This window comes from Eumetopias jubatus, unplaced genomic scaffold (genome assembly GCF_037043125.1).
Source record: "Eumetopias jubatus isolate StellerSeaLion01/CBP00866 unplaced genomic scaffold, mEumJub1_p1.0 scaffold_8, whole genome shotgun sequence".
NCBI lineage: Eukaryota > Metazoa > Chordata > Mammalia > Carnivora > Otariidae > Eumetopias > Eumetopias jubatus.
The window spans coordinates 79735580-79759126 of NW_028274814.1; the positions used below are offsets into that span (position 1 = coordinate 79735580).

The window sequence follows — 23547 nt, forward strand, 5'->3', positions numbered from 1 at the left end:
TGAGATTTGAGGGAAGTAACATAAATCTGTATTGCATCATATTCTAATTCATGTTACAGCAAAGAGGCAGAATTCTAACTTGTGTGACATTTGTTTCTGTCAACAGCTAGAGCCTGTGCTGTAAAAGCCATGTTCACCATAGATGATTTGATTACAAAGTTCAGCTCAGCAGAATGCCCTCTTTATATACTGCAGAGTAGGACAGAGCAGCAGGGAGGGGAGTTTCCTGCTGTTGACAGTTTGAGGGGAAGTTGGTCACTTTGCGTTTTCCATGTATCGGTGTGAAAGGAGAGCTTAGTTTCCATGACAGCTCCGCATCCCTCAAATTCGGGATATGTTCTAGGCCTAGCACATTTCGTGCATTCGCTCGACTGCGGCAAACGCGAACTCCTGTAGAGATGAGCCTCGGACTCTTCTCGTTCCCGCGCAAGCCAACATCCATGTTTTTACTTTATCACGGTCTTCGGGAAGCCAAGAGATGTTGGCATCCACACTGAGATTTTTAACTATGAAATATTTGAGAATACTTGTTTACAATAACTCGTGTTGTGAACAGGCCCATCCTTCTGAGTCACAGTCCAGTGTTACATAGTTCCAGAAGGACAGATGTAGGGGATGCATCAGCATCCACTGTACTATTGTGTGTTCTTTGAAAAACAAATACTCTCCTGTGCAGTATGGTGTGCTTTTAGTCCAGTATGAGTTTGCTTTTAGCAGCAGCCAAAGCCTGTGGTGCCACATGGGAACTAAGCTTCCTGGTGCTTATTTCTGTCCATTTGTTTTCTAGGTCAGCAAAGCAGCCTGCATTCTCACCACACAGACCCTGCTGAGGTTACTGAGGTCCCGAGAGGCAGCAGCAGCTGTGGACGTGAAAACCTGGCCAACCATCATTGACACAGGTGAAAGGGAGATTTCTCCAGAGCTACTGAAGGAGCAAGAACGTTCATTCCCTGAGATCTCCTAGATTCTCATGCCAAAGATGTTTATACAGCTCTTAGGTTGCAACACATTCCACCTGCTAAGACAGAAGCAAAACTTCATGTCTGGTTCGCTTGTGTTACCAAAGGACTGGATGCTACAGCAGCCAGATCCAAAGATGCAGATCACAGTTTGCTAAAAGCTCTTGAAACAAAAAAGTGTCTTGCTCTTACTCTTGGCATCCTCAAATGGTGGTTAGGTTTTTGTGCAGAATATAACTGTGTACATGTAAGGCCATATAAAATCTTGAGATGATCCGATCCTCGACTTCTAGATGTGATCTAGTTAAAGCAGCATGGGACTAGGAGTCAGAAAACCCAGTTCTAGTTCAAGCTCAAGTACTTATTTTCTATATAACCTTCTCTGAGATTACCCTTTCCTAAAATGCTAACTACCCTTACCTGACTCAAGAATGTGAAGTGCAGCATAATAGGAAAGTACTTTAAAAACCATAAAGTACATGACTTGTAGATGGTATTCGTGCTAATAAAGCACGGTGGGGGAGAAGATGTGGGGATACCTGGAGAATGGTGGTAGAGGGGAGAGAGTGGGTTTTGGAGTCAGAGAGATGATATTTAAATCCTGATACTCTGTTACTCTCCGTGTATCCCTACTAACTTGGGCAAAATTGTCCATAAAGTGGGAGTTTTAATAACCACTTCATGGAGCTGTAATGATTAAATGACATAATGTAAAGCACTTCACACATAATCATAATAATAACATCTTTTATTGAGCCCTTGCTATATGCCAGTCACTTAACATACATTGCCTAATTTTATCCTTACACCAACCCTATTAGATAGGTGTAAATTTTATCCTCATTTTACAGATAGGAGAACTGAGGTAGAGGGAGGTTAAATGAGTAGCAAAACTAAAATTCAAACCCGGTTGATTTGGCTCCATTCCCAGACTCTTAACCATTCATTTCCTTTCTCCCTGTTTTCAGTAAGTACCACATGGTGTCTGTCTAACTCAGGAACATTTGTATGGGCTTAAATGCAGGATGGCAGGTATTTGTGGTGGTTATGTGCCAGATGCTGAACTAGAGTTTTTTACATTTGTTACTTAAGGACGTAAGCACAGTTATATATAACACAAATGGACTGTGTTGGTGTTAATGATGCATGTAGACTTACTACGGTTGTTGGACTCAGTCGCATTTCAGGAAGACCTGAACTATGGGCTGTGATACAGACAACAGAAAGGTTTCTGTAGGAACACGAGTGACCCTACCCTATACAAAAGTGTGTTGAAAGTGATAGATAAAGTCTTTGGTTTGACCAGAGATGGGCGCCCAACAATATAGAGATTTAAATTTTAGAGTCAGAATTGTTTCTTGATCCAGAAAGCCATAGGAGTCATTAAAGAGGCATGGTTGGGGCCAGAGACAGCCTTGACATCCTTGGTTTTGACATACTTACGAAGCAAATTTGGGAGGAAGGGAGAGGTATATAAATAAACGAGCAAAGGAAAATAATCCCTAATTCTAGGTTTTCATTCTTAAAAATCCTACCGTATTAACTTGGAGAAAAACAACTTTTAAAGCTGTCCATGAGTGATATTGCATGTACTAAACTATAAATAATGAACTTTAACTTGGAACCAGCATAGTAACAACTAAGGCTTTTTGAGTTTTTGAGTTGTTTGAAAAGTGCTTTATGTGAATCAACTCTCTAACAATCCTATGAGGGTAGGTATTATAAGGAAACAGAAACAAAGAGGTTAAATAATTCCAAAGTCACTCTGATGGTAAATGGCAGAGCAGGATTTGAACACCAGCAATCTGCTTCCTTAGTTACGTCTTCTGCCCCCTTTTTACTTTACCCCTCACCAACCTTCTAGTAAATACATTTATCTGATGGAGATTTGCTTTGTTTATATTACCCAGTGGTGTCCTCAACTCCAACCCACTTCTAGGAGTGACATACGTGAGCTGTTTGGTTAAATAGGAGAAGCCAAAGCTTTAGCAAATCCCAGGAGCTATATTTGTCCATAGCAAAGCCTTAGAAAACCAGTTGAAGAGCAATGATTTTGATGTTCCAGTGTGTCTGACATCAGGTTTTTTTCTTTTCATTGCAGATGATTTACCCAGGAAAAGGTTACCTCAGCTGTATAAACCACCCACTCCTGAGATGTTGGCATATCTTGATTTTAGCGTCTCCACAACTGGCATGCTGACAGGAGTGAAGGTAGAGTGGGCTGGAGATATTGACTCTCTCTGGATGCTGGTAAAATGCCAGGTCTGCAAAAAATAGAGATGACCACTGCCCCAGGGACTTCAGATGTGGAGGCCAGCTGGTTGTACCAGAGACAGTAGGCAGAGGATCAAAGGTCCCTGCTATATTTAAATAAAAGCATTGGCTCTTCCGGAATAAGTAACCCCAAGGAATGTGTGTTATGAAGTGTTCTGAACCTGGCCTAGAAGCTAATAGATAACAAGAGTCACAGTTAAAGCCAGTAAGAAACCATAGATTCATATTTCATAGAACTCAGTATTAACTAATGAACAAAAATATGTTACCTTATGTTAGACCTAGGTAGGCTTTTTTTTTTTTTTAAGATTTATTTATTTATTTTAGAGGGTGGGGAGGGGCAAAGGGAGAGACAGAATCTCAAGCAGACTGTGCACCGAGGGTGGAGCCGGACACAGGGCTCGATCTCACGACCCTGAGATCATGACCTGGGCCAAAATCGAGAGTCAGGCGCTTAACTGACTAAGCCACCCAGGCACTCCAGACTTAGATAGGCTTTTTGAGACAATGAAAAACAGACATTATTTTGAGGAGTTTGAGGGAAATTGAAACTTTTCAAAACTATCATTAGGGCTTTTTCTGCCTGTGGAGATGCCAGTTCCATCCTGTTCTGTGTTCCCTCCTTTCCAGATGTCCCACTCTGCAGTCAATGCTCTTTGTAGAGCCATCAAGCTCCAGTGTGAGTTGTATTCTTCTCGGCAGATCGCTATCTGCCTTGACCCTTACTGTGGACTTGGCTTTGCACTCTGGTGTCTCTGCAGGTAGGAATGGAAAAGCAAAGAAACAGAATGAGTGGGGATGTCTTTGGGGCTGTCACCATCTCATCCTTCCCTTTGCTCCTTTAATTTGGTAATCTTTCAATAAAATGCTGATGTTTCCAGAATTGGTGCACCTGATGTATCTCTGAAGTTCATTTAGTTTTGGTTCTATTTCCTTTTTTTTTCCTTGTCTGTTAGTTTTATGCCTCATACAAAAAGTGAGTGATATTACTTGCTCTCTGCTCTATCCGGTAATCCTTATATTAGAAGCAGAGCCAAGTAAAAGGTTGATACTTGGGTGAAATATGTCATGCTTTGACAGCCAGAATGTACCCCCTAGGTTTGGCAGGAAGGAGTATAATGAGATTGGATGACGGCATGTGCCTGGAAAGCAGCATGTCTGTCTTGTCCAGGTTGTATCTTAGGGAATGGCAAGTCCCCACTCCTCCCAGGGAGCCTTCTCTCAGCCCTGCATTTTCACCTCCCCGGGAGATGTCCCCATGAATGTTTCACAGACACCTACAACGCAGCATTCCCCTTGTGTGTCCTCATCTTTGACAGGATGGGACCATTCACCTTCGGGGCCCAAACTAGGAACTTGAGCATTATTTTCAACTTCTATATCTGTATGTCTCACATCCAATTAAGTGTCGTGTCCTTTGTGGCTCAGTTGTTCCCAAACCTGTCTGTACATAAGAATCACCTCGGGGTCTTTAAAAAAGCAAATTAAGGGGCCTTCCCCAGACTTACTAATAACTTAGATCTGCAGAGTTGGCAACCACAATTCCAGTATTTTTTAAATACAGGATCCTTGGGCTCTTTGTGATTCTATCTATACTCGGGTTTAAGAAGTTGAGGATTCATGGCTGCGAACTATACATATGAAATGTGACTCCTCATTCCTTTCTTTTTATCCTGACCGCGTTGTCGGGATTCAAGCCTCATCATCTCTCACCTCTCCTGTCCCTCCCTCGCCGGTGTCTGTGTCTCCAGTCCCTCTCCCTAGTGCTGGGCTTGCCCCAGCTTAAAGCCACAGCGACTGCCTGCTGGGAAAGCCTAAACTCCTTCAGATGATAGTTACGCTCTTACGGTTCAGCCCCAACCCTTCTGGCCTCACTTCTCACCACTCCCCCATGCATCCTGTGCTATAGCATTTCATACTAGAATGCTATTTCTGACAACTTTAAACATACCATATACTTCTGTGTTTCTTTTCCTTTGCATATGCTGTTCCTCTGCCTGGAATGCTCTTACCCCCACCCCCATTTCCTCCAGCCACTGTCAAACTCCTGCTCATTCTTTAAGCTCTGGGTCAACTGACACCTACTCAGTGAAACACCGCCCCCACCCCCCACCCCAGGTTTCCTAATTTGAATGACTTGCTCCTTCTTTTATGATCTTGGTTTTATGATCTTCACATCTCAGTTACAGTATATACCAGTCTGCTTTATATTAGTTATTGTGTCTTGTGAGTTGGACAGGAGCAAGGTTGATGCTTAGACCTTTATATCTCATATGACCTTACACAGCCCTTCACATGCAGTAAATATTTGTTGAATGGATGGTGTTCTAAGACACCAAGATGTCTAGGATGCATTGATAATATCAGCTCTTGCCTTTCTTCATTGCAGTGTCTATTCAGGTCACCAGTCCATCTTAATTCCTCCTATGGAGTTAGAAAACAACCTTTTCCTCTGGCTCTCCACTGTCAACCAGTACAAAATAAGGGACACTTTCTGCTCCTATTCAGTAATGGAGCTCTGCACCAAAGGGCTTGGAAACCAAGTGGAGGTGCTAAAGGTAAGAGGCAACCACACAAGTACCTGGTCCCAAGGGCCCTGAAAGAAACGGGCCACGCATGACGAGACCCGAGCCAGGCCTGCCAGGCCTACCTGCCTGCCTTTTTCTAGCCGGCCAACATTTTGTAAAACCTCAGGAATTTTATTGCTTCCACTTTCTAATTTAATGCGCTCTTTCAAAGCTGGATCTGAGTCTTACTTTGTGGAGAGGAAGGTGAAACTAGTCGGGAGGCTGAATGGAAGTGACTTCATGGAAAGATGAAAGAGAACCATGACCCCCAGTAGGATTTTTTTCCGAGAAAATTTGCAGCCCCAGAGTAGTGGAGATTGGGGTGTGCCCCAAAGATCAGGGGAGCTCATTCGTGTGTGTACCCAGGGATAATGTGTCTGACTGGCGTATGAGAGAAGTCAGAGGACACGGATTCTCTTTAATAGAAAATTATGTGGATGTTAAGAAACAAAACAGAAGAGCATAGGGGAAGGGAGAGAAAAATAAAACAAGACAAAACCAGAGAGGGAGACAAACCGTAAGAGACTCTTAGTCATAGGAAACGAGCTGCGGGCTGCGGGCTGCGGGCTGCTGGGGCGGAGGGGCGGGGGCCGGGGAACTGGGGGGTGGGCGTTCCGGAGGGCACGTGGTGAGCGCTGGGTGTTACCGGGGACCGATGAGTCACCGACCTCTACCTCTGAAACCAGTAATATGCTATATGTTAACTGACCTTAAATAAGAATAAGTAAATACATAAAAGTAGAGGATTGACCCTAAGAAGGGTAACAAGAAACAGGACTCGGTCTTGAGAGTGCTGGGTTTCATGTTCTCTCAGTCCCTTCTCTCCATTTTGAAATAGGAAGACATCCAAAGCACAGAAGTGGGGAGTTATAAAAATGGACTGCTGAAGAATCTAAGATTTTTAGATAAAAGAGGAAAGAAATAGAGAATGAACAGATGCACCAGTGGGTAGTGATGTTCGTGGAGTGCCTTGGCATTTCCGAAAACTTTAGTCTTTTCCCTGGGTGTCGAGATGAGAATACCCAGTTCCTTGGCTCTTCCTGACCAAAGGGATAGAACAGTGGCCCTCCTGTTCGGTTCTTTTTCTGTTCCTACTAACTTCTGCTCCTGGGCCGTTGGTGTCTTACAGACCAGAGGAATCAACCTTTCCTGCATCCGGACGTGTGTGGTGGTGGCTGAGGAGCGACCCCGCATTGCCCTCCAGCAGTCCTTCTCCAAGCTCTTCAAAGACATTGGGCTGTCCCCTCGGGCTGTGAGCACTACTTTTGGATCAAGAGTCAATGTAGCGATATGTTTACAGGTGACTGTCACGATATCTTGCTTGATAATGAATGGAAGCGGAGTGTGTGGTGCTCCACAGCAGAGGCTGCAAAGCTAGGCAGCCTGGCAGGAGCCCAACTCCACTTACTTGCTCTGGGACTGCGGGCTCTTCGTTCGAATTTCACAGTGCCTCATTTTGCTCGTCTGTAGGATGAAGATAATAGAATTGTTCTTCACAGGGTCATTCTGTAGAATCACTGAGTTACTAGGTACACACGCTTGGAGCCACACCCAGCAGATGAGCCCCCATTGAAATGTTTGCTCTAGTAGTTTAATGGTACATGATGATGAACCAAGGTTTTTGAGTCCTGTTTGAATTTTTTTAGTGTCTTACCTTCTGTTTTTCTGTCTCCTCCTTTTTTTTTTTTTTAAACAGAGGAAGCACAAATAAAGCCTGTATTCTTTTCTGCAGCCAGATGGCAACTTTGCCATGTTATATTGTTGGGGGGTAAATAATAGAAAAGAACTAAGTTCTGATTTTAGGGAGCTGGGGGGCTAATACGGTAAATATAGGTAGGGACAAGAGAGAGAGTAAAAGAAGCTGGCATACATGGGTGGGGACTTTCAGGGCTTCTGTGACTGTGGGCAAAGGACGTTCAGGTAGCATCATGATGATTTAACCTTGGAGCCCCATCACAGGCTCCTTACTGTCTGCTTAGGCCAGTGTTGGTTTTGAAAATCCCGTGGATGCTGGCCTGTCTCATCTGTGCCTTGAGTCCAGGGACGAGAACCCTCCTCAGTCTGGTAACCTTTCAGGGCTGCTCCAGCCCCTGTGACTAGGCCCCTGGCCTCCTCTCCCAGGGGAGGGAGGAAAAGAAATGTGAGGCCTGGGCGCCTGGGTGGCTCAGTTGGTTAAGCGACTGCCTTCGGCTCAGGTCATAATCCTGGAGTCCCAGGATCGAGTCCCGCATCGGGCTCCCTGCTCAGCGGGGAGTCTGCTTCTCCCTCTAACCATCTTCCCTCCTGTGCTCTCTATCTCTCATTCTCTCTCTGTCAAATAAATAAATAAAATCTTAAAAAAAAAAAAGAAACGTGAGGCCATGAGTCCCTTTCAGGTGTTGACTGCAACCCTGCCTCATCTGGCTGAGGAGAGGGTGAGCTTTCTGAACAGAGTTTGGATTTTTCATGTATATGGCTAAATTATCTATTTCTTGATTTGAGAATGTGAAATATGGAAACACAGTTCATTTACATTTTAAATAAACAATGCACTGATTTCTTTTTCTTTAGGGAACCTCAGGGCCTGATCCAACTACTGTGTATGTAGATCTGAAATCATTGAGACATGACAGGTACAGTAGATTTATTATGCTCATTCCCTGTTTGAGTTTCTAAGCATAAAAAATTCTGAGCCCCAAGAAAGCTGGCTCTCTCCCTCATTCCTTTTGTTTGTATCTTCCAGGGAGGGATGGGAAGAGGGAAGGAATTTGTTTTTATTAATACCTGATAAGATTTATGTTTGTAAGAAGAAAGCTCTAATTCTCAGAGTTGCTGCGCTCTTCTTTAATATTAAAATGTAATACTTAGTTCCTGCCTGTGTAAAACTATTTTGTGACATCTGATATAAAGTGAACTAAAATGATAGACTCTTTCCTCTGGGAGTTTAAAAATAAAAGATGGAACAGACAAAATAAATGAGGCAGAGTAGGGTTTTTGAAACAACACTTTATCTAAACCCCAGGAATAAAAGCCCTCCTCCTCATCAGCTAACAGGGGAATTTTAGCTATGTCCCATGGTGAGTGCCTGGCCCTAGGGCTCTGGGACCTTTGCCCAGGTCCCGCCGACCTCGGCTGTGTTCACTGATGTGCCCCGGGGCACTGACCCAGCCTGCACAGGTAGAGCATCTCTCTAGGACAGTGTTTTTCAGTGGGGAGAATTTGCCCTCCAGAGGACATTTGACAATGTCCATAGACGGTTTTGCTTGTTACAACAAGAGGGTTGCTGCTGACATCTAGTGGGTAGAGGCCTGGGATGTTGGTAAACATCCTACAATGCACAGGATAGATAGCCCCTCGTAAAAAATCACAAAAGAACATTATCTGACCCAAAATGTCAGTAGTGCCAAGTTTGAGAAACTCTGCTCTAGCATGAGAAGGAGAGACAAAATAAAGGGCTCGGGAGGGCAGTATATAGCTGTAGTAGATGTGGTGCAGCCAGTGTTTCAAATATATATATATATGTATGTATGTATGTATGTACATATGCATACAGTAAATATTGTTCTTCTCCAGGGTTCGTCTTGTGGAACGGGGTGCCCCCCAGAGTTTGCTTCTCTCAGAGTCTGGAAAGGTAATTTGTTAACCATTGTAAGTTGGTCTACCTGGGAAATGGTTCATTTTATTTGTTTTTATTTTTTTATTTTTTATTTTTTAATTGGTTCCTTTTAAAGAAACTTGAAGCCATGTAACATATGAGTACCCAGGTGGCAAGCCTTATTTGAAATCTGGAGATAATTCAACAATTTCACCTTAGCTAATACTTTCAAATGCATATGGGTACATAGATAAGAATTGTAGATTTGGACTTTCTTAATTTCCACAGATTCTTTTTAAAAATACAACTGACGTGTTATTCTTATTTGACAAATCAGCAAAATTCAGTGTTCATTATATTCAAGGTGAAGTGAACAGCACTTAGAGCCAATTCTATCTTTATAAATGTTACAGGGAGAAAAATAGGGTGGCAGTGGAGAGGTGTGGTTGAAGATCAGGGAGGGCATGCATGTGTTTAAAGCTGAAAGAGAAACCAAAATGGGGAAGGGCCTAGAGATATATAGAGTGTGTGTCTATGGGGATAAGATTTCTTAGATTAGAATGAGGCTTTAAAATGTTCAAGAAGAGGGGCGCCTGGGTGGCCCGGTTGTTAAGCATCTAACTTCGGCTCAGGTCATGATCCTGGGGTCCTGGGATCGAGTCCTGCATCGGGCTCCCTGCTCGGCGGGGAGTCTGCTTCTCCCTCTGACCCTCCCGCCTCTCATGTGCTCTCTCTCTCTCTCTCTCATTCTCTCTGTCTCAAATAAATAAATAAAATCTTTAAAAAAATATTAAAAAATAAAATAAAATGTTCAAGAAGAGACACAGTTACTGTCTTAGTCCCGTTGGGCTGCTATCACAGAATACCATAGACTGGGTGGCTTATAAATAACAGAAGCTTACTTCTCACAGTTCCGGGGGCTGGAAAGTCCAAGATCATGGCACCAGCAGATTCTGGTGAAGAATTTTTGGTTCACAGATGGCCATCCTATTGCTGTATTCTCACATGGTAGAAGGCCCCTGCTCCTAATACCATCATATCGGGGATTTAGGTAGATTACATACAACATACGAATTTTGGAGAGACACAACCTCAAGTCTGTAGCAGTTGTGAACATTTACTAAGGGTGATAGAACATCAGCATAAGCTGGCGAGTTTCTCATTCTTTTGCAGAGATAGCAGTGATGCCTCAGAATTCCTTCTAGTAATTCTGAAGGGCATAGGGGAAAATTATACAGAAAAAAGGGGATCCTACCTAACCTATCAAGCAGTAGACCAAGTCCATGGAGCACTTACTCCAGTCCCTCTCTTCCATTTAAACTCCTTGAAGTGGAGTTGGGGTGATCGTCCTACCACGTTGTCAGAGCTCCATCTGCCTCAGCTCGTGCTTGGGCGCCTCAGAAGCTTTTAGTGCGGTGCCTGACCCAGACCAGTGAGAACGGTCTTTTCTCTTCCTTCCTTGAGGTCTCAGATGTATGAGCCTAGATCACTGTTGTAGCGCTTCTCAGCTAACCTCATACTCCGGAAACCCACGATGGAGAAGGAAGTTGAAGGGACAGTGTATGGGTAACCAGAGAAGCCGTGAGCCGTTCTTACGGCCAGCACCTGTTCTTCCTTTTCTCTCCTGAGGGAGATTCCGAGCGTGTGATACCTTTCATGATCCCGGGGGCAGGACCCATTCTCCTGCAAAGCCACCACCGTCCTCTCTTACTCTTCAAGTTCCTCTCACAAGCCCTTGCTGAAGACAGGAGCAGAACCTCTCACACGATCCCTCCCTGCTGCCCTTTCTGCTTTAAGGGGTTTTCCTGCCATCACTCCAGTGAACAGGATAGATCATGAAAAAGGACAGGTCACATTACAGATTCCTACTGTTATGATTCTGGGCTGCAGTTCCTCATCCCTTTGAAGGGAAGAAGGGAAGGTAGACTGGTTGGTTCCCTGGTTTATTTTTGAGGATGAACCTTATTATACCTCTGGTCTCCACTGAGGACAATGCAGTGAGCACCACATCAGTTAGCTCCTGCCTTTGTGCTCTCGCTCGCCTCACTAAAGGAGGGGTGGCAGGTGACTGCATTTCTGAGGGATCATTAGAGTTGATTGAGTCTTTGTGTTTTCCCTTTGATGCTCAGATTTTACCTGGAGTGAAAGTGGTTATTGTTAATCCCGAGACCAAAGGGCCTGTTGGAGACTCTCATCTTGGAGAGGTATGTATAATTTTTATCTTTACTCTGAAAAGTTGGCAGTAAAGACTTTAGGGTTCACATTCGAGAAGTCAGTGAAACTGTGGATTGAGCTTTTCCCCCATTGTGAATTTTCATCTTTTTTTTTAAAGAGTTTTAATCTGGGCCTCCTGGGTGGCTCAGTCGTTAAGCATCTGCCTTTTGCTCAGGTCACAATCTCAGGGTCCTGGGATTGAGCACTGCGTTGGGCTCCCTGCTCGGCGGGGAGCCTGCTTCTCCCTCTCTCTCTGCCTGCCGCTCCCCCTGCCTGTGCGTGCTCACTCCGTCAAATAAATTTAAAACAAAACAAAAAAAGAGTTTTAATCTTTCTCTGTAAGGCTCAAGACTGAAAAGAGGGCGATTGACACCAGGATGGAGGGAAGATTTTGGCACCCAGACTAGAACTAGTCCCAGATTGGTCCACTGACATTCCCTTAGTTGAAAAGGAAAATGGGCAAATCCTGTTTCCACCTATTAAGGGGTGGAACTGAAAGGAGCCACAAATACTAAATTTTTTAAATTCATGGAAATTTTATATTCTTATTCTAAAATGTGTCCATCTTTGTATTAGTATCAAGATTTTTTTTAAAAGATTTTTAAAAAGACTTAATTTTTCTTACCTCAAATATTTGAGGAGCACTGATGTTTCAGCCCGTAGTTTACTGGGAGCAGAGTTGAAGGTACAGGAGCCAAATGACCTGCGCTCTGCCACTTCCCAGCCTCTAACTATTGAGCGAGTTACTCACTTTCTTTGGGCCTCAGTTTTCTCATCCATAAATAATAATTGCACCCACCTAATTTCACCTAATGAAATTGTGCGACAGTTGGGGTGCCTGGGTGGCTCAGTCATTAAGCATCTGCCTTCGGCTCCGGTAACGATCCTAGGGTCCTGGGATCGAGCCCCCAATCAGGGTCCCTGCTCCACAGGAAGCCTGCTTCTCCCTCTCCCACTCCCCCTGCTTGTGTTCCCTTTCTCGCCGTGTCTCTCTCTGTCAAATAAATAAAATCTTTAAAAAAGAAAAGAAAGAAATTGTGTGACAGCTAACTACATTTATACCTGTATGTGTAATGCACGTGCAACAGTGACCGTCACGTAACGAGTTTGCAATAAATACTGGTGTTATTACCATTGTTAGCTACTGCTATGCTGACAGTGCGAATTCAAATACCCCGTAGTGTTTTCCTGAGGGCTTTATACAGAAGCACAGAAGTGATCCCTTGATGCATTTGCAGGGCTCTGGAAGGGGCTGAGGAATAAGCCAGGGAGGCGGTGTAGCATCGTGGTTAAGAGCATGGGCTCTGCAGCTCCGCAGGCTTGGGTGTGAGTCCTAGTTTCTCCGTCTTAGACGGGTTACTTAACTCCTTGTTTTTTCATCTGTAAAATGGGAATAACAATAGTACAGAACTGTATTGTCACATATGTTGGGATTGATGGGGATAAGACATATAAAGTACTTACGTCTCTGTTTAGCACATGGGAAACACTTGATAAATGTCAACTGCCTTTCTTAGTGTGTTACTGTTGTTACTCTAACAATGAGAGGTAAAAAATAATAATAATCCGTCCAAAGAGAATTGAATTGTTAGAGTTCTATGTCCCTGCTGAAATGTGACCGGTGCCCTTTTCTTGTAGATTTGGGTGAACAGTCCCCACACAGCCAGTGGCTATTACACCATCTATGACAGTGAGACCCTTCAAGCTGATCATTTCAACACTCGCCTCAGCTTTGGGGATGCCGCGCAGACGCTCTGGGCGCGGACAGGATACCTTGGATTTGTCCGCCGGACTGAGCTCACAGCGGCCACTGGAGGTAGCTTCCTCACCAGAGCTTTCCCTTCAGCCTGCTTTGTTTTGCAGCCCGAAGCCCCGGCTCGCCTTCCTCGGCCGGCCTTTGCGTTGTCCAGTGTGTGTGTATTTAGTTATTCCCTGCTGTGATTCTTGGACCCATATATGAATTTATATTCATTTGAAGCAAGACTTTGCCCCATGAGGAGTAACTAGGATGCAGGCACCCGGGGTACCACGTCAGCATCTCTGAACTGTGCGTGAGCATGGCCGGCAGTCATGGAGACGTGTCTGATGCTGACTGTGCCCCTGGCTGACTCCAACCGCTGCACAGGCTCCTAGGATGGGTGTTTCCTCTGTCTAACGGGTGTTAGATATGTGACTGCTGGGCAGGGCTCTGGTGTGAGCGGTCCCCCCATTACCCTCTGCTCAGTTGACTGTCATCATGGCTTCACTGCTGCCTGACTTCAACTTTTCTTCCTCATGGCATTAATGGCCGTGTTAAAATACCCAGCAGTAGCTGTATCATCACTTCAAGAACAGATACAGGTAACTCACTGGACTTTAAAGGCCTGAATTAGGGCCGAGTCATTTCTCCTAAGCTCCTTGAGTCTGTTCCATAGTGACCAGCGTCCATAGTTTCTCCATGTTTCACGGGGAGGCAGGATAACATACTGGGGAAGAGGGAGGTATCCCTCACCAGGTGCCCTGGTTTTGAAGCCTGCTTCTGCCATTTGCTTTGTGACCTTGAGCAATCACTGAGCCTCTCAGTTTCCTACCGGGACGGTGGGAATGATGTTTCCTGGCTTATGGGAATGATGTGAGATTACCTGCTGTGTTTCTGTTGTGTTCGTTATTATAGTCTTTATGAGCTCTTCTTATATGGTGGGAATCTGCTGGACCTCCTCATCCTTCTCTCTCCAACAGCTTCTAGCACTCTGTTTTGCTCAATTTTTCAGAAATTTACCCTTTCCTGAAAATACTGTATTCAGTAGACCTAGCAAAATCATCTCTTTCTTCAAAATGCCGTACCTATATAGACATAAACCACATATGTAGCCTTACGTATGGGGTGTGTGCATGCAATTAAAACAAAAAAGATTTCTGCCATGTTCTAGCTGGATTACAAGCCTATTAATAACCAGGACTAATCTCTCCGTATTCTGTAATCCTACTCCTGAAATCTGGACTCCTTGCAGATGTCTAGGAACGACACATGCTCTTTTCTTCTCCCTCTCAAATCCACTCTCCCCGCTCCACCCCTCCCCCAGCTGTCATCTCGCTAATTCCTATTTATCCGTAAAAGCGTAGCCTGGTTTTGGCTTTTCTTTCCCTGAACCCTTGAACTGAGCACGGGGAGTGTCCTCCGCTCGCCTCACACACAACCTCGTGCGCACTCCTAGCACGGGGCTTACCGTGTCACAGTGGAGCACCTGTTGTGTGTCTCTCTCTCCCGCTAGACAGTAAGTGTCTTCAGAGCGGGACTCGTGTTTTGTCATCTTCCCAGCACTGGACACAATTCCTGGGACATAGTAGTAATAATAATCATCATCAGCATAGCTAATTCTTTTTTAGCACTTACAATGTACCAGGCATCTTGTTAACTCCCTCACCTGGATTATCTCATGTAATACTCCCAGCAGCCATGTATTGTTCTCCCTGTCTCACAGAGGGGGAAGCAGGACTCGGAGACTTAAGTAATTGGCTCAAGGTTACACAGCTGGCGAGTGGTGGGGTCAAGTGACATGGCAGGCAGTCTGACCTGGTGCTCTTCACTCCAACATTGTATTGCGCTCATTATGTCTGATGAACCAGATTTCTCTTTTTTTTTCTGTCAGAGCGTCACGATGCATTATATGTGGTGGGAGCTCTGGATGAAACGCTGGAGCTGAGAGGATTACGATACCACCCGATCGATATTGAGACCTCAGTGTCCCGGATCCACAGGAGCATTGCTGAATGGTAAATGCCCCCACACAGAATGGGTTTCCTGCCCCAGCTGTAGTGTAGTGTCAGTTAAAACTGAGCTAAGTCGTCAGCCCTCCCTACCAAATACCCCCTACAGACCTAGAACTCCAAGGGGAGTAAGAAAGCAAATGAACTGGTTCTTTCTTGTCGTGATTTGCCGTCTGCTGTGGCAGAGGAGGCCGTGGAGACGCTAAGAAAGGCTTCATGGAACCACCGTGGAGTCGGGTACTGATAGGTTCTTACCGTTGGAAGACGTCTGACCAGCTTGTCTCTAGAAAGTCGGTGCACTGTGGTGGAAAGAACCATGACTTGAAGTTCAAAAGACCCAACTCCGAAGGCCCAGCTCTCCCACATAGGCAGCTTTTCTCATGTAAAATACTTTCTCTGCTATTTCCTAATTATGGGGAAGATCAAATGGGAATGTGCTTCGCAAACTGTCAGATGGTAAGCAGATGAAAAAGGTCCTTATTACCTCCTCCAGCTTCCCTCTCAGTGTAGGAATTCGCTCCACATTATCCCTGATAAAGAAACATCCAGCCTCACACTGACTAAAAATTCCTTAAAATTAAAACTTGATAGTTTTTACCTAGTGGCTTTCATGCTGGATTCTTGACAATACAGAATCCACCCAGTTTTTTTTTCTGCATTTTTAATGCAGTACATCCTTCCCTGGTGGTGGTTTTTTCTTTTCTTTTCTTTTCTTTTTTTAACCCATGCTAAATAGCCACAATTCTTTCCGTGGTTGCTCATGCTTTCTAGATGCTCCTTTGTCAGCGTCTTTTTTTTTTTTTTAAGATTTTATTTATTTATTCGACAGAGAACGTGAGAGAGTACAAGCAGGGGGGAGTAGTAGGGAGGGAGAGAGAGAGAGAGAGAAGCAGGCTTCCCACTGAGCAGGGAGCCTGACGCAGGGCTCGATCCCAGGACCCTGAGATCATAACCTGAGCCGAAGGCAGACAGTTAACCATCTGAGCCACCCAGGCGCCCCTTGTCAGCATCTTCATCTCACTTTGGTCAGAGTCTCTCCCCAGACCCAAACAATGCCCATGAATTATAAGAACAATACAGAGAAGTCAGGTGCCATGGCTACCCTCTAGTTTTAGACCTTTGACTTTTGGGTTTTTTTTAGACCTTTGACTTTTTATGCAACCAAGTGTACATTTTCTTTTTTAATGATTGGAATCTGTTTTTTATTTTTATTTATTTATTTATTTATTTATTTTTAAAGATTTTATTTATTTATTTGAGAGATAGAGAGCACGAGAGGGAAGAGGGTCAGAGGGAGAAGCAGACTCCCTGCCGAGCAGGGAGCCCGATGCGGGACTCAATCCCGGGACTCCAGGATCATGACCTGAGCCGAAGGCAGTCGCCTAACCAACTGAGCCACCCAGGCGCCCTTGGAATCTGTTTTTTAAAGCTATTTAACACTTCATATCACAGGTCAGGTCATGCCTTCTAACCCAGCAGTCCCACTCCGCGTAAGGCAACTCTCTACCTTCTGTCACTTTCATGGCCCGATGGGAGAGATACCTGTATGGGGCACTAAGCACAGAGGAGGAGAGGTCCACTCCCTTCCTGTTGGGCTCAGAATATTATCTTTGTCAAAGCTCTTCAGTTGCAAATAATAGAAACTCCCTTCAAAAAAAACTTAAGCAAAAGAGAGAGTTAATGAAAAGAATACCTGGCTACCTCTGAGGTTCCTTAGAGTCTGTCTGGATCTCCAGAAAGGTAGAAGTAAGGGATGGGAAGGCCATCAGGAACCACTGTCCTCTCACTTTCTAGAGCCGTAGGGGCATCCACTTCATTCTTTCTCTTGTCCCGGAAGAGCCATTCTCTGTGCTGCTCTGGACGCCCGGCTACCCCAGAACTTTCACATGTGCTTAGTTCACATGACCAGCTAACAACTTTCAACCCCATTGCCAAACCCCCGAGAGACTGTAGATGGCTCAGCTAATCAGCTGTGATCACAGGGGCAAGGTCATGGCAGACGTGGCTGCTAGCCTTCTGGTTGGATCCGAGAGAGAAGACAGTTGTCAGGGAAATTGGGATAAGTCTTGAGCAGATACTATGAAAAATGCCTGGTAAACGTAATGACGATGTTAACTGAATGTCATTGAAATTTCAGTGCCGTGTTCACATGGACCAACTTGCTTGTGGTGGTTGTGGAACTGTGTGGCTCTGAACAGGAAGCCCTCGATCTGGTCCCTTTAGTGACGAACGTGGTCCTGGAAGAGCATTACCTCATTGTTGGCGTCGTGGTGGTGGTGGACCCAGGTGTTATCCCCATCAACTCCAGAGGAGAGAAGCAGAGGATGCACCTCCGTGACAGCTTCCTGGCTGACCAGTTAGACCCCATCTATGTGGCTTATAACATGTAACCAGCCTTGTGGGGATCACAGGGGGGCCATCCTGAAAAACCACAAGGACCAAAGACCAGTGACTAGGAGTAAGCTTTCAAATGATGTGAAATAAGCTGAGATGGTTACATTATATCCTTCATCTCATCCTGTGGGATTCTACAATCACAGGACACACAGGAAAGGGGAATCGTACGGTAGCAAATGAAAAAAATGTTAACAGTCCATTAGTCATGAGCTTTGACATAGCGTGAGCAGCACGTTACTAAAGCGATTCCATGCATGTTACATTTTTTTCATCTGTTGTATATACTTGTATTTTTATCTAATGCTGTTTTAGAATTTTGTAAGGGAGTTTAATGAATTCACATGAAGGGGGTAGTCGGGAGTTCTCCAGTTCCCCGCTCTGTACTGTATTCTGCCCTTTTACCATAGCCGGACTTTCTGCAGGTTTGTTGACGTGGAACTGCTCAGCTTATTTTCTGCTGACCCATAAGCAAATCAAATAACCCACTGAATAGGAGAGTTACTTTATATAATTCTTGAGAGTAAAACATTTTGACCAGTGTTTTAAACGTGTAAATAAGAATATACACAATTCAGCTAAACAATTGAAGAATTGGCGTGTGTAGTCGTGGCAACTAAAGTAGAAGCATTTCTACTTTGTGAGAATTTCGGTATTCTCTTAATGCAGTGTAATTGAATAGGTAACTAAAAAGTGCAAATTGTTTGCAGGTTTCGCTGCACATTGTACTATGTCTCTGTTGGCTGATGTATTTTATAAACGAAAGCTGCCTCTGTTTTTCAAGCTTGCATTCCCAGAATCAGCTTAAGCTTTTAAGAATTCAGCCTGTTTCTACAAGCTGAAAAATCTCAGTTTAAAAATCAAACTGTTATGAAAAGGCTAAGCTTCATTAGATCCCACCCTATCCTAAGAAACCACAAGAACTCACTCCGGCCCCCGGTGTTGAAACTGTGTTTCAGATTTAGAGTGACTACATAAGATTTTAGGATTTCCTCTTTTTCCAGGCCTATTGTCAACTTCGTCTCCAGTTTATCCATATAGCTTCTCTTCGGGAAACTGAAGAGTGTCCTCTGTTCTTCCAGTTCATGAGGGCAGGGATTTTAGGAACAAGAATGACAGGCTGGGAAGGCCGTGGGATCAGCAGTCACGGGAAACCATAGAGGTGACATAACTACAGATCTCAAAACTGACCGATTTGGGTTGCCAAAATAATGAGGCTTATGCTGAAATAGGGGAAGTCTGATGTATGCAAGAAACTCCTTTGAAATAACTGTGGTGCCCAGGCCAAGTGGACTGAGCGTGGGACTGAGTTTGGCCTCTGGCTCGGTTTCCTTTCTTTGGTCTGATTACTTCATGTATTTGAATATAGTTGAATTTTATTATTTTTTTCTTACAGAAATATTTTTAAAAATTAAAAAAAAAAAAAAGAAAAGCTCCAAGTGAACAGAGTTAACTTGTTATATCAGAATGGACCCACTCTGGTCTATTGTGTAAATATTTATTTAGACTATTTTAATAATACATATTATTTACCCCGCTGTAACATCATGTAAACTAAATATGTTTTTAAACAATTTTTAAGACTTGTAATTACCCTGAAAATAAGGTTTATAATGCAAAGCCCAGACCCTTCGTCACTCTCGGGGGCTGCCCTTCAGTCTTGTGGCTCCAAGCCACTTTCTTGCCTCCCTTTTCCATAAGCCTCTTTTCCTCCCAGTTTTTTCTCTGCTGAGGGCAGACCTCAAGACATTTTCCAGTTCCAGATCTCTTTTTTTGACATTTTGGATGAAATTAATTTACACATGATGGGAGAGGTTCTAAGGTGTACAGAAAAAAAGCACTTACATTGGGGCAGGAAATCCCAGTGACTAGCTACGGTTCAGTTTGCAGAAAGAACAGCCTGCTTATTTGGAAAGTAATTGTCTTACAATAGTTTTTAATGATTCACTAAACAAAGCAAGGGATCCTGAGGATTAAATAGTTCTATCTCCATAATCCACGAGTTCTAAGAAAAAAATATAGGCAGAGTCTTATCCTATGGGTTGCTTCGAAAATTCTTACTACACAAGTTAGGGTGTCTGCTAGAAACATAATGTGAGCCACATCGGTCATCTTAAACTTTCTAGTAACCACATTTGCAAAAGTAAAAAGAAACCAGTGAAATTGACTTTAATATCTTTTATTTAACCCAGTATATCAAAAATACTATAATTTCCATGTGGAATCAATATGAAAAGGGATTGAGATATTTTCTTTTTTTCATATTAAATCTTTGAAATCCAGTGTTTATTAAGCACATTTCAGTTCGGACTACCCGTATTTCAAGTTTTCAGTAGCCACATGTGGCTAGTAGCTACCATATTGGGCAGAGGTGATGTGTACTCATTCTTTCAAATTAAGATACTCCATTAATCTCAGAGTATGGTCAACTCCCAGTTACTTAGGGTCTGATTATCTGGGTTTGTAGTTCCTCAGGCCTCTGATTTATCTTTAGTTTTTGCTTTCTACCTTGTGGCTGCTTTCTTGATCTTTTGCGTATTCCCCAAAGCCAGAATATGCTAGTGGAGGAAAGAAAGCTGAGCTATGGCCTCGGGACCTTCTCAGTAACTGTGGTAAAGGATCCTCTGGAAAGAGAAGAGAGTCCAGTCGTTAGCCTGTGGGTGTTTGAGGGGTCATCTATAGTTTTAATGCCTAGTCTGTTACAGACTTGGATAAGAAAACTTTCTCTTGATGACACAGTGCTCTTGCCCTTTCCACGTTAAGTAGAACCTTTGTGGTAGAATGGACTCTTAGGATAGACCCAAAAGGCCATTACCGATAGAAACAGCCTAGCCAAAACTCTGGAACACATTCTGTCTGGGTTTTTATTTTATGCCTGTGAAAAAGACGAGATTAATAGCAAGCCCCCATTTCAGTTAAGAGAAATCCTTTCATCTAACAGCTTTTGAACCTCTTTCTGCCTCTCAGCAGAATTGAGGTAGATCAGGAAGGGGCTGCCTCAGGAAAATTCCTAAGCCCAAGGGATTTTTAGAGCTGCACAAGTGTCATCTCCTGCATCAGTGAGACCCTGGGAATGACCGGCATGCTAACGGGCATCGGTGTGAATCCACAGCCTTTATTTACTTGCTGCCTCAGAAAGGGGGCCCGGTCCAGACCACCGCCACCATCAAGCCCTTTCCTCACGGAAGTTGTGCTGCCTCGGGCTGTTTAGGGACCATTGCCTGTCTGTTGGTAATATAAGTGTGTCTCCTTTCTTTAGTCCCTGGGCAGTGCTTGCTTAATGCTTTTGTTGAATCAACAAAGGGCCTGAGGCCTTAGGTTTTTTTGTTAAGGTCTCCGCCCCAGGCATGGTGCTCAATATCTTGGCCAAATAAATTACTTTCCTTGAATATCCAGCAATCTTTTAGACTAAAGCAATGAGGAGTTATCACCTCACCCTCAAACTCCAACATGACTTATGCCTTAGTGTTGTTTTTGTTGTCTGCTTTGATGTAAAAGCAAGAGTATTTGGAGCAAGAAGCTGCAGTACTCCAAATACACAATAGGCCTTTTCTTTATCATTCATAAAACATTTCTGGTCTAGGTATATGTAGATGGGCCATGTTATTTGTCCACAGGAAGAGTGTGTAAAGATATAAGAATAATTTTTTAGTCCTAAATGTTTTGTTTACTTTCTGTCAAGATATTTACCAGTGTCAAATTCAGACTATAGTACTGTGTAATTATGTATAAAGTTTTTTTATTTATTTGAAATTAGACTAGATATACATTTTTAAATTTAACATCTGGCTGGACAGTGTTCTATTAACTCATTTGAATGTGTTTCCTTTGTCTTGTGTTAATAAATATTGATGCCTGATTGTGTTTAATGCTTCACCCATTGGGAAGATTGATAAATTGGAACTGATAAATTTTAAATTTAACCTCAGATGGTAAGAAAGACCTAAAGATAGCTAGAGTGGTCTAAGGAAAATGAACACGGAGATCCAAAGTTACAGTAAATCTGTGCTGTAACAGGAAGACAAATCAAGGAACACAAGAGGGTCATTTTGAAAACTCAGAAGCCTTTGTCAGGAACAATTAAAGTTTAGGTTTCCTCCTAGCCACGTGGCATGTGGTAGTTTTAAACTATGAACCATAGATTATTTTTTTTTAAGATTTTATTTATTTATTTATTTATTTATTTATTTATTTATTTGAGAGAGAGACAGAGAAACAGCATGAGAGGGGATAGGGTCAGAGGGAGAAGCAGGCTCCCTGCTGAGCCGGGAGCCCGATGTGGGACTCGATCCCAGGACTCCGGGATCATGACCTGGGCCGAAGGCAGTCGCTTAACCACTGAGCCACCCAGGCGCTCCATAAATTTTATTTTTTTTTCTAATTTGTGGTTAGACTGGATTTCAGCCTTCACTACAGTGATGTCATTTGTTCTTCATGTCTTGGTTTGAACTTAATGCAAGCCCATCAAATTGTGCATGTTCTCCAACACTAAAACCGGTCCTTGAACTATTACTGTCCAACCTATTTAGGCAGCTGAGAACATTTTTTTCACCTAACATACATTTATTGAATGTCTACCCATTAGGCCCAAGACACTGCAACAGAACTGAAGCTAAAGAGAGAAAATTAAGTCACTGCTTGCAAGGAGATCCAGGAAAGCAGTACAGTATATTAAGGGTTATGAGTAGGGGTGGACAGTGGCAGCAGGTAGGACAGGCACCCAATCCAATGATGAGAGGGAATAATGACTACTTGCTGGAGGAGGTGACATCGGAACTGAGTTGTGTTTTTAAAGATTTTATTTATCTGAGAGAGCACGAGCCGGCGAGGGACAGAGGGAGAGGGAGAAGCAGACTCCCCGCTGAGCAGGGAGCCCCATGTGCGACTCGATCCCAGGACCCTGGGATCATGACCTGAGCCGGAGGCAGACGCTTAACTGACTGAGCCACCCAGGTGCCCCTGAACTGAGTTTTAAAGGATGAGACAGCCAGATATAGCAACAAGGGGAAAGGCAGCGTTAGATTTTCTGTGAACTACCATTCGTTGTTAGGATGGAGGGTTTGAAGGGAGAAAAGTTAAAGCTAGTCATCTATGGAGGCTTGAGCCAAGCACAGATCACCAAGGGCCTTGTGTATCTTGCTAGGAATTTTGGACTTTTATCCAGAGGACTAAAGAGAGCCAATGAGAGGTTTAGAGCAAGGGAATGACATACTCAAATTTGCAACCTAGGAAATTATGCTGGTGGTATAGGAAATGGATTGCTCAGCAGGGAAAGTGATAAAACCCAAGGCAGGGAGACTAGTTAGAAGGCCTTTGCAGAAACTGCAGGAATAGAGCAAGAACACTTCAACCAAGGCAGTAACAGGATGGAGACGAGGCAGTGCATGCAAACTTGGGAGACGGTAAGATTTCAATGACTGGATATTCAGGCTAAGGAAGGAGGAATCCAAAATAACTCCCTGGGGAGTTAGGTAGATGTGGGGTCATTTACCAAGGTAGGGAACAAAAGAAGAGGAACAGAGTGGGAAAAAAAATGGTATGTTCCATTTTGGTCATGTTCATTTGAGGTGCAATGGCACATGCAAGTGAGGAAATTCAACAGGCAGCTGAATATTTAGGTCTCTGCCTCAAGAGAGCTCTGGCCATGAACTAGATATTTGGGAGACATCCTTTTAAAAGGGTAGTTGAGAGACACCTGGGTGGCTCAGTTGGTTAAGGAACTGCCTTCGGCCCAGGTCATGATCCCGGAGTCCCGGGATCGAGTCCCACATCGGGCTCCCTGCTCAGCGGGGGGTCTGCTGCTCCCTCTGCCCCTCCC

General features: G+C 43.9%; 1 protein-coding gene across 4 annotated transcripts in view; it reads left to right on the forward strand.

Moving 5' to 3' along the window:
* Nucleotides 1–21588, forward strand: part of DIP2B (DIP2 acetate--CoA ligase B (putative)) — a 215231-nt gene extending 193643 nt beyond the window's left edge. For all 4 annotated transcript variants that reach the window (XM_028125652.2, XM_028125654.2, XM_028125653.2 and 1 more), the window contains 11 exons: nucleotides 788–899; nucleotides 3061–3170; nucleotides 3864–3994; nucleotides 5623–5791; nucleotides 6930–7100; nucleotides 8351–8412; nucleotides 9353–9410; nucleotides 11504–11578; nucleotides 13227–13404; nucleotides 15218–15341; nucleotides 17473–21588. In XM_028125652.2, the coding sequence (XP_027981453.1) occupies nucleotides 788–899; nucleotides 3061–3170; nucleotides 3864–3994; nucleotides 5623–5791; nucleotides 6930–7100; nucleotides 8351–8412; nucleotides 9353–9410; nucleotides 11504–11578; nucleotides 13227–13404; nucleotides 15218–15341; nucleotides 17473–17725 (1443 nt within the window). In that variant the 3' untranslated portion in view covers nucleotides 17726–21588. The remainder of the gene's footprint in view (nucleotides 1–787; nucleotides 900–3060; nucleotides 3171–3863; nucleotides 3995–5622; nucleotides 5792–6929; nucleotides 7101–8350; nucleotides 8413–9352; nucleotides 9411–11503; nucleotides 11579–13226; nucleotides 13405–15217; nucleotides 15342–17472) is intronic.
* Nucleotides 21589–23547: the final 1959 nt, after the last annotated feature.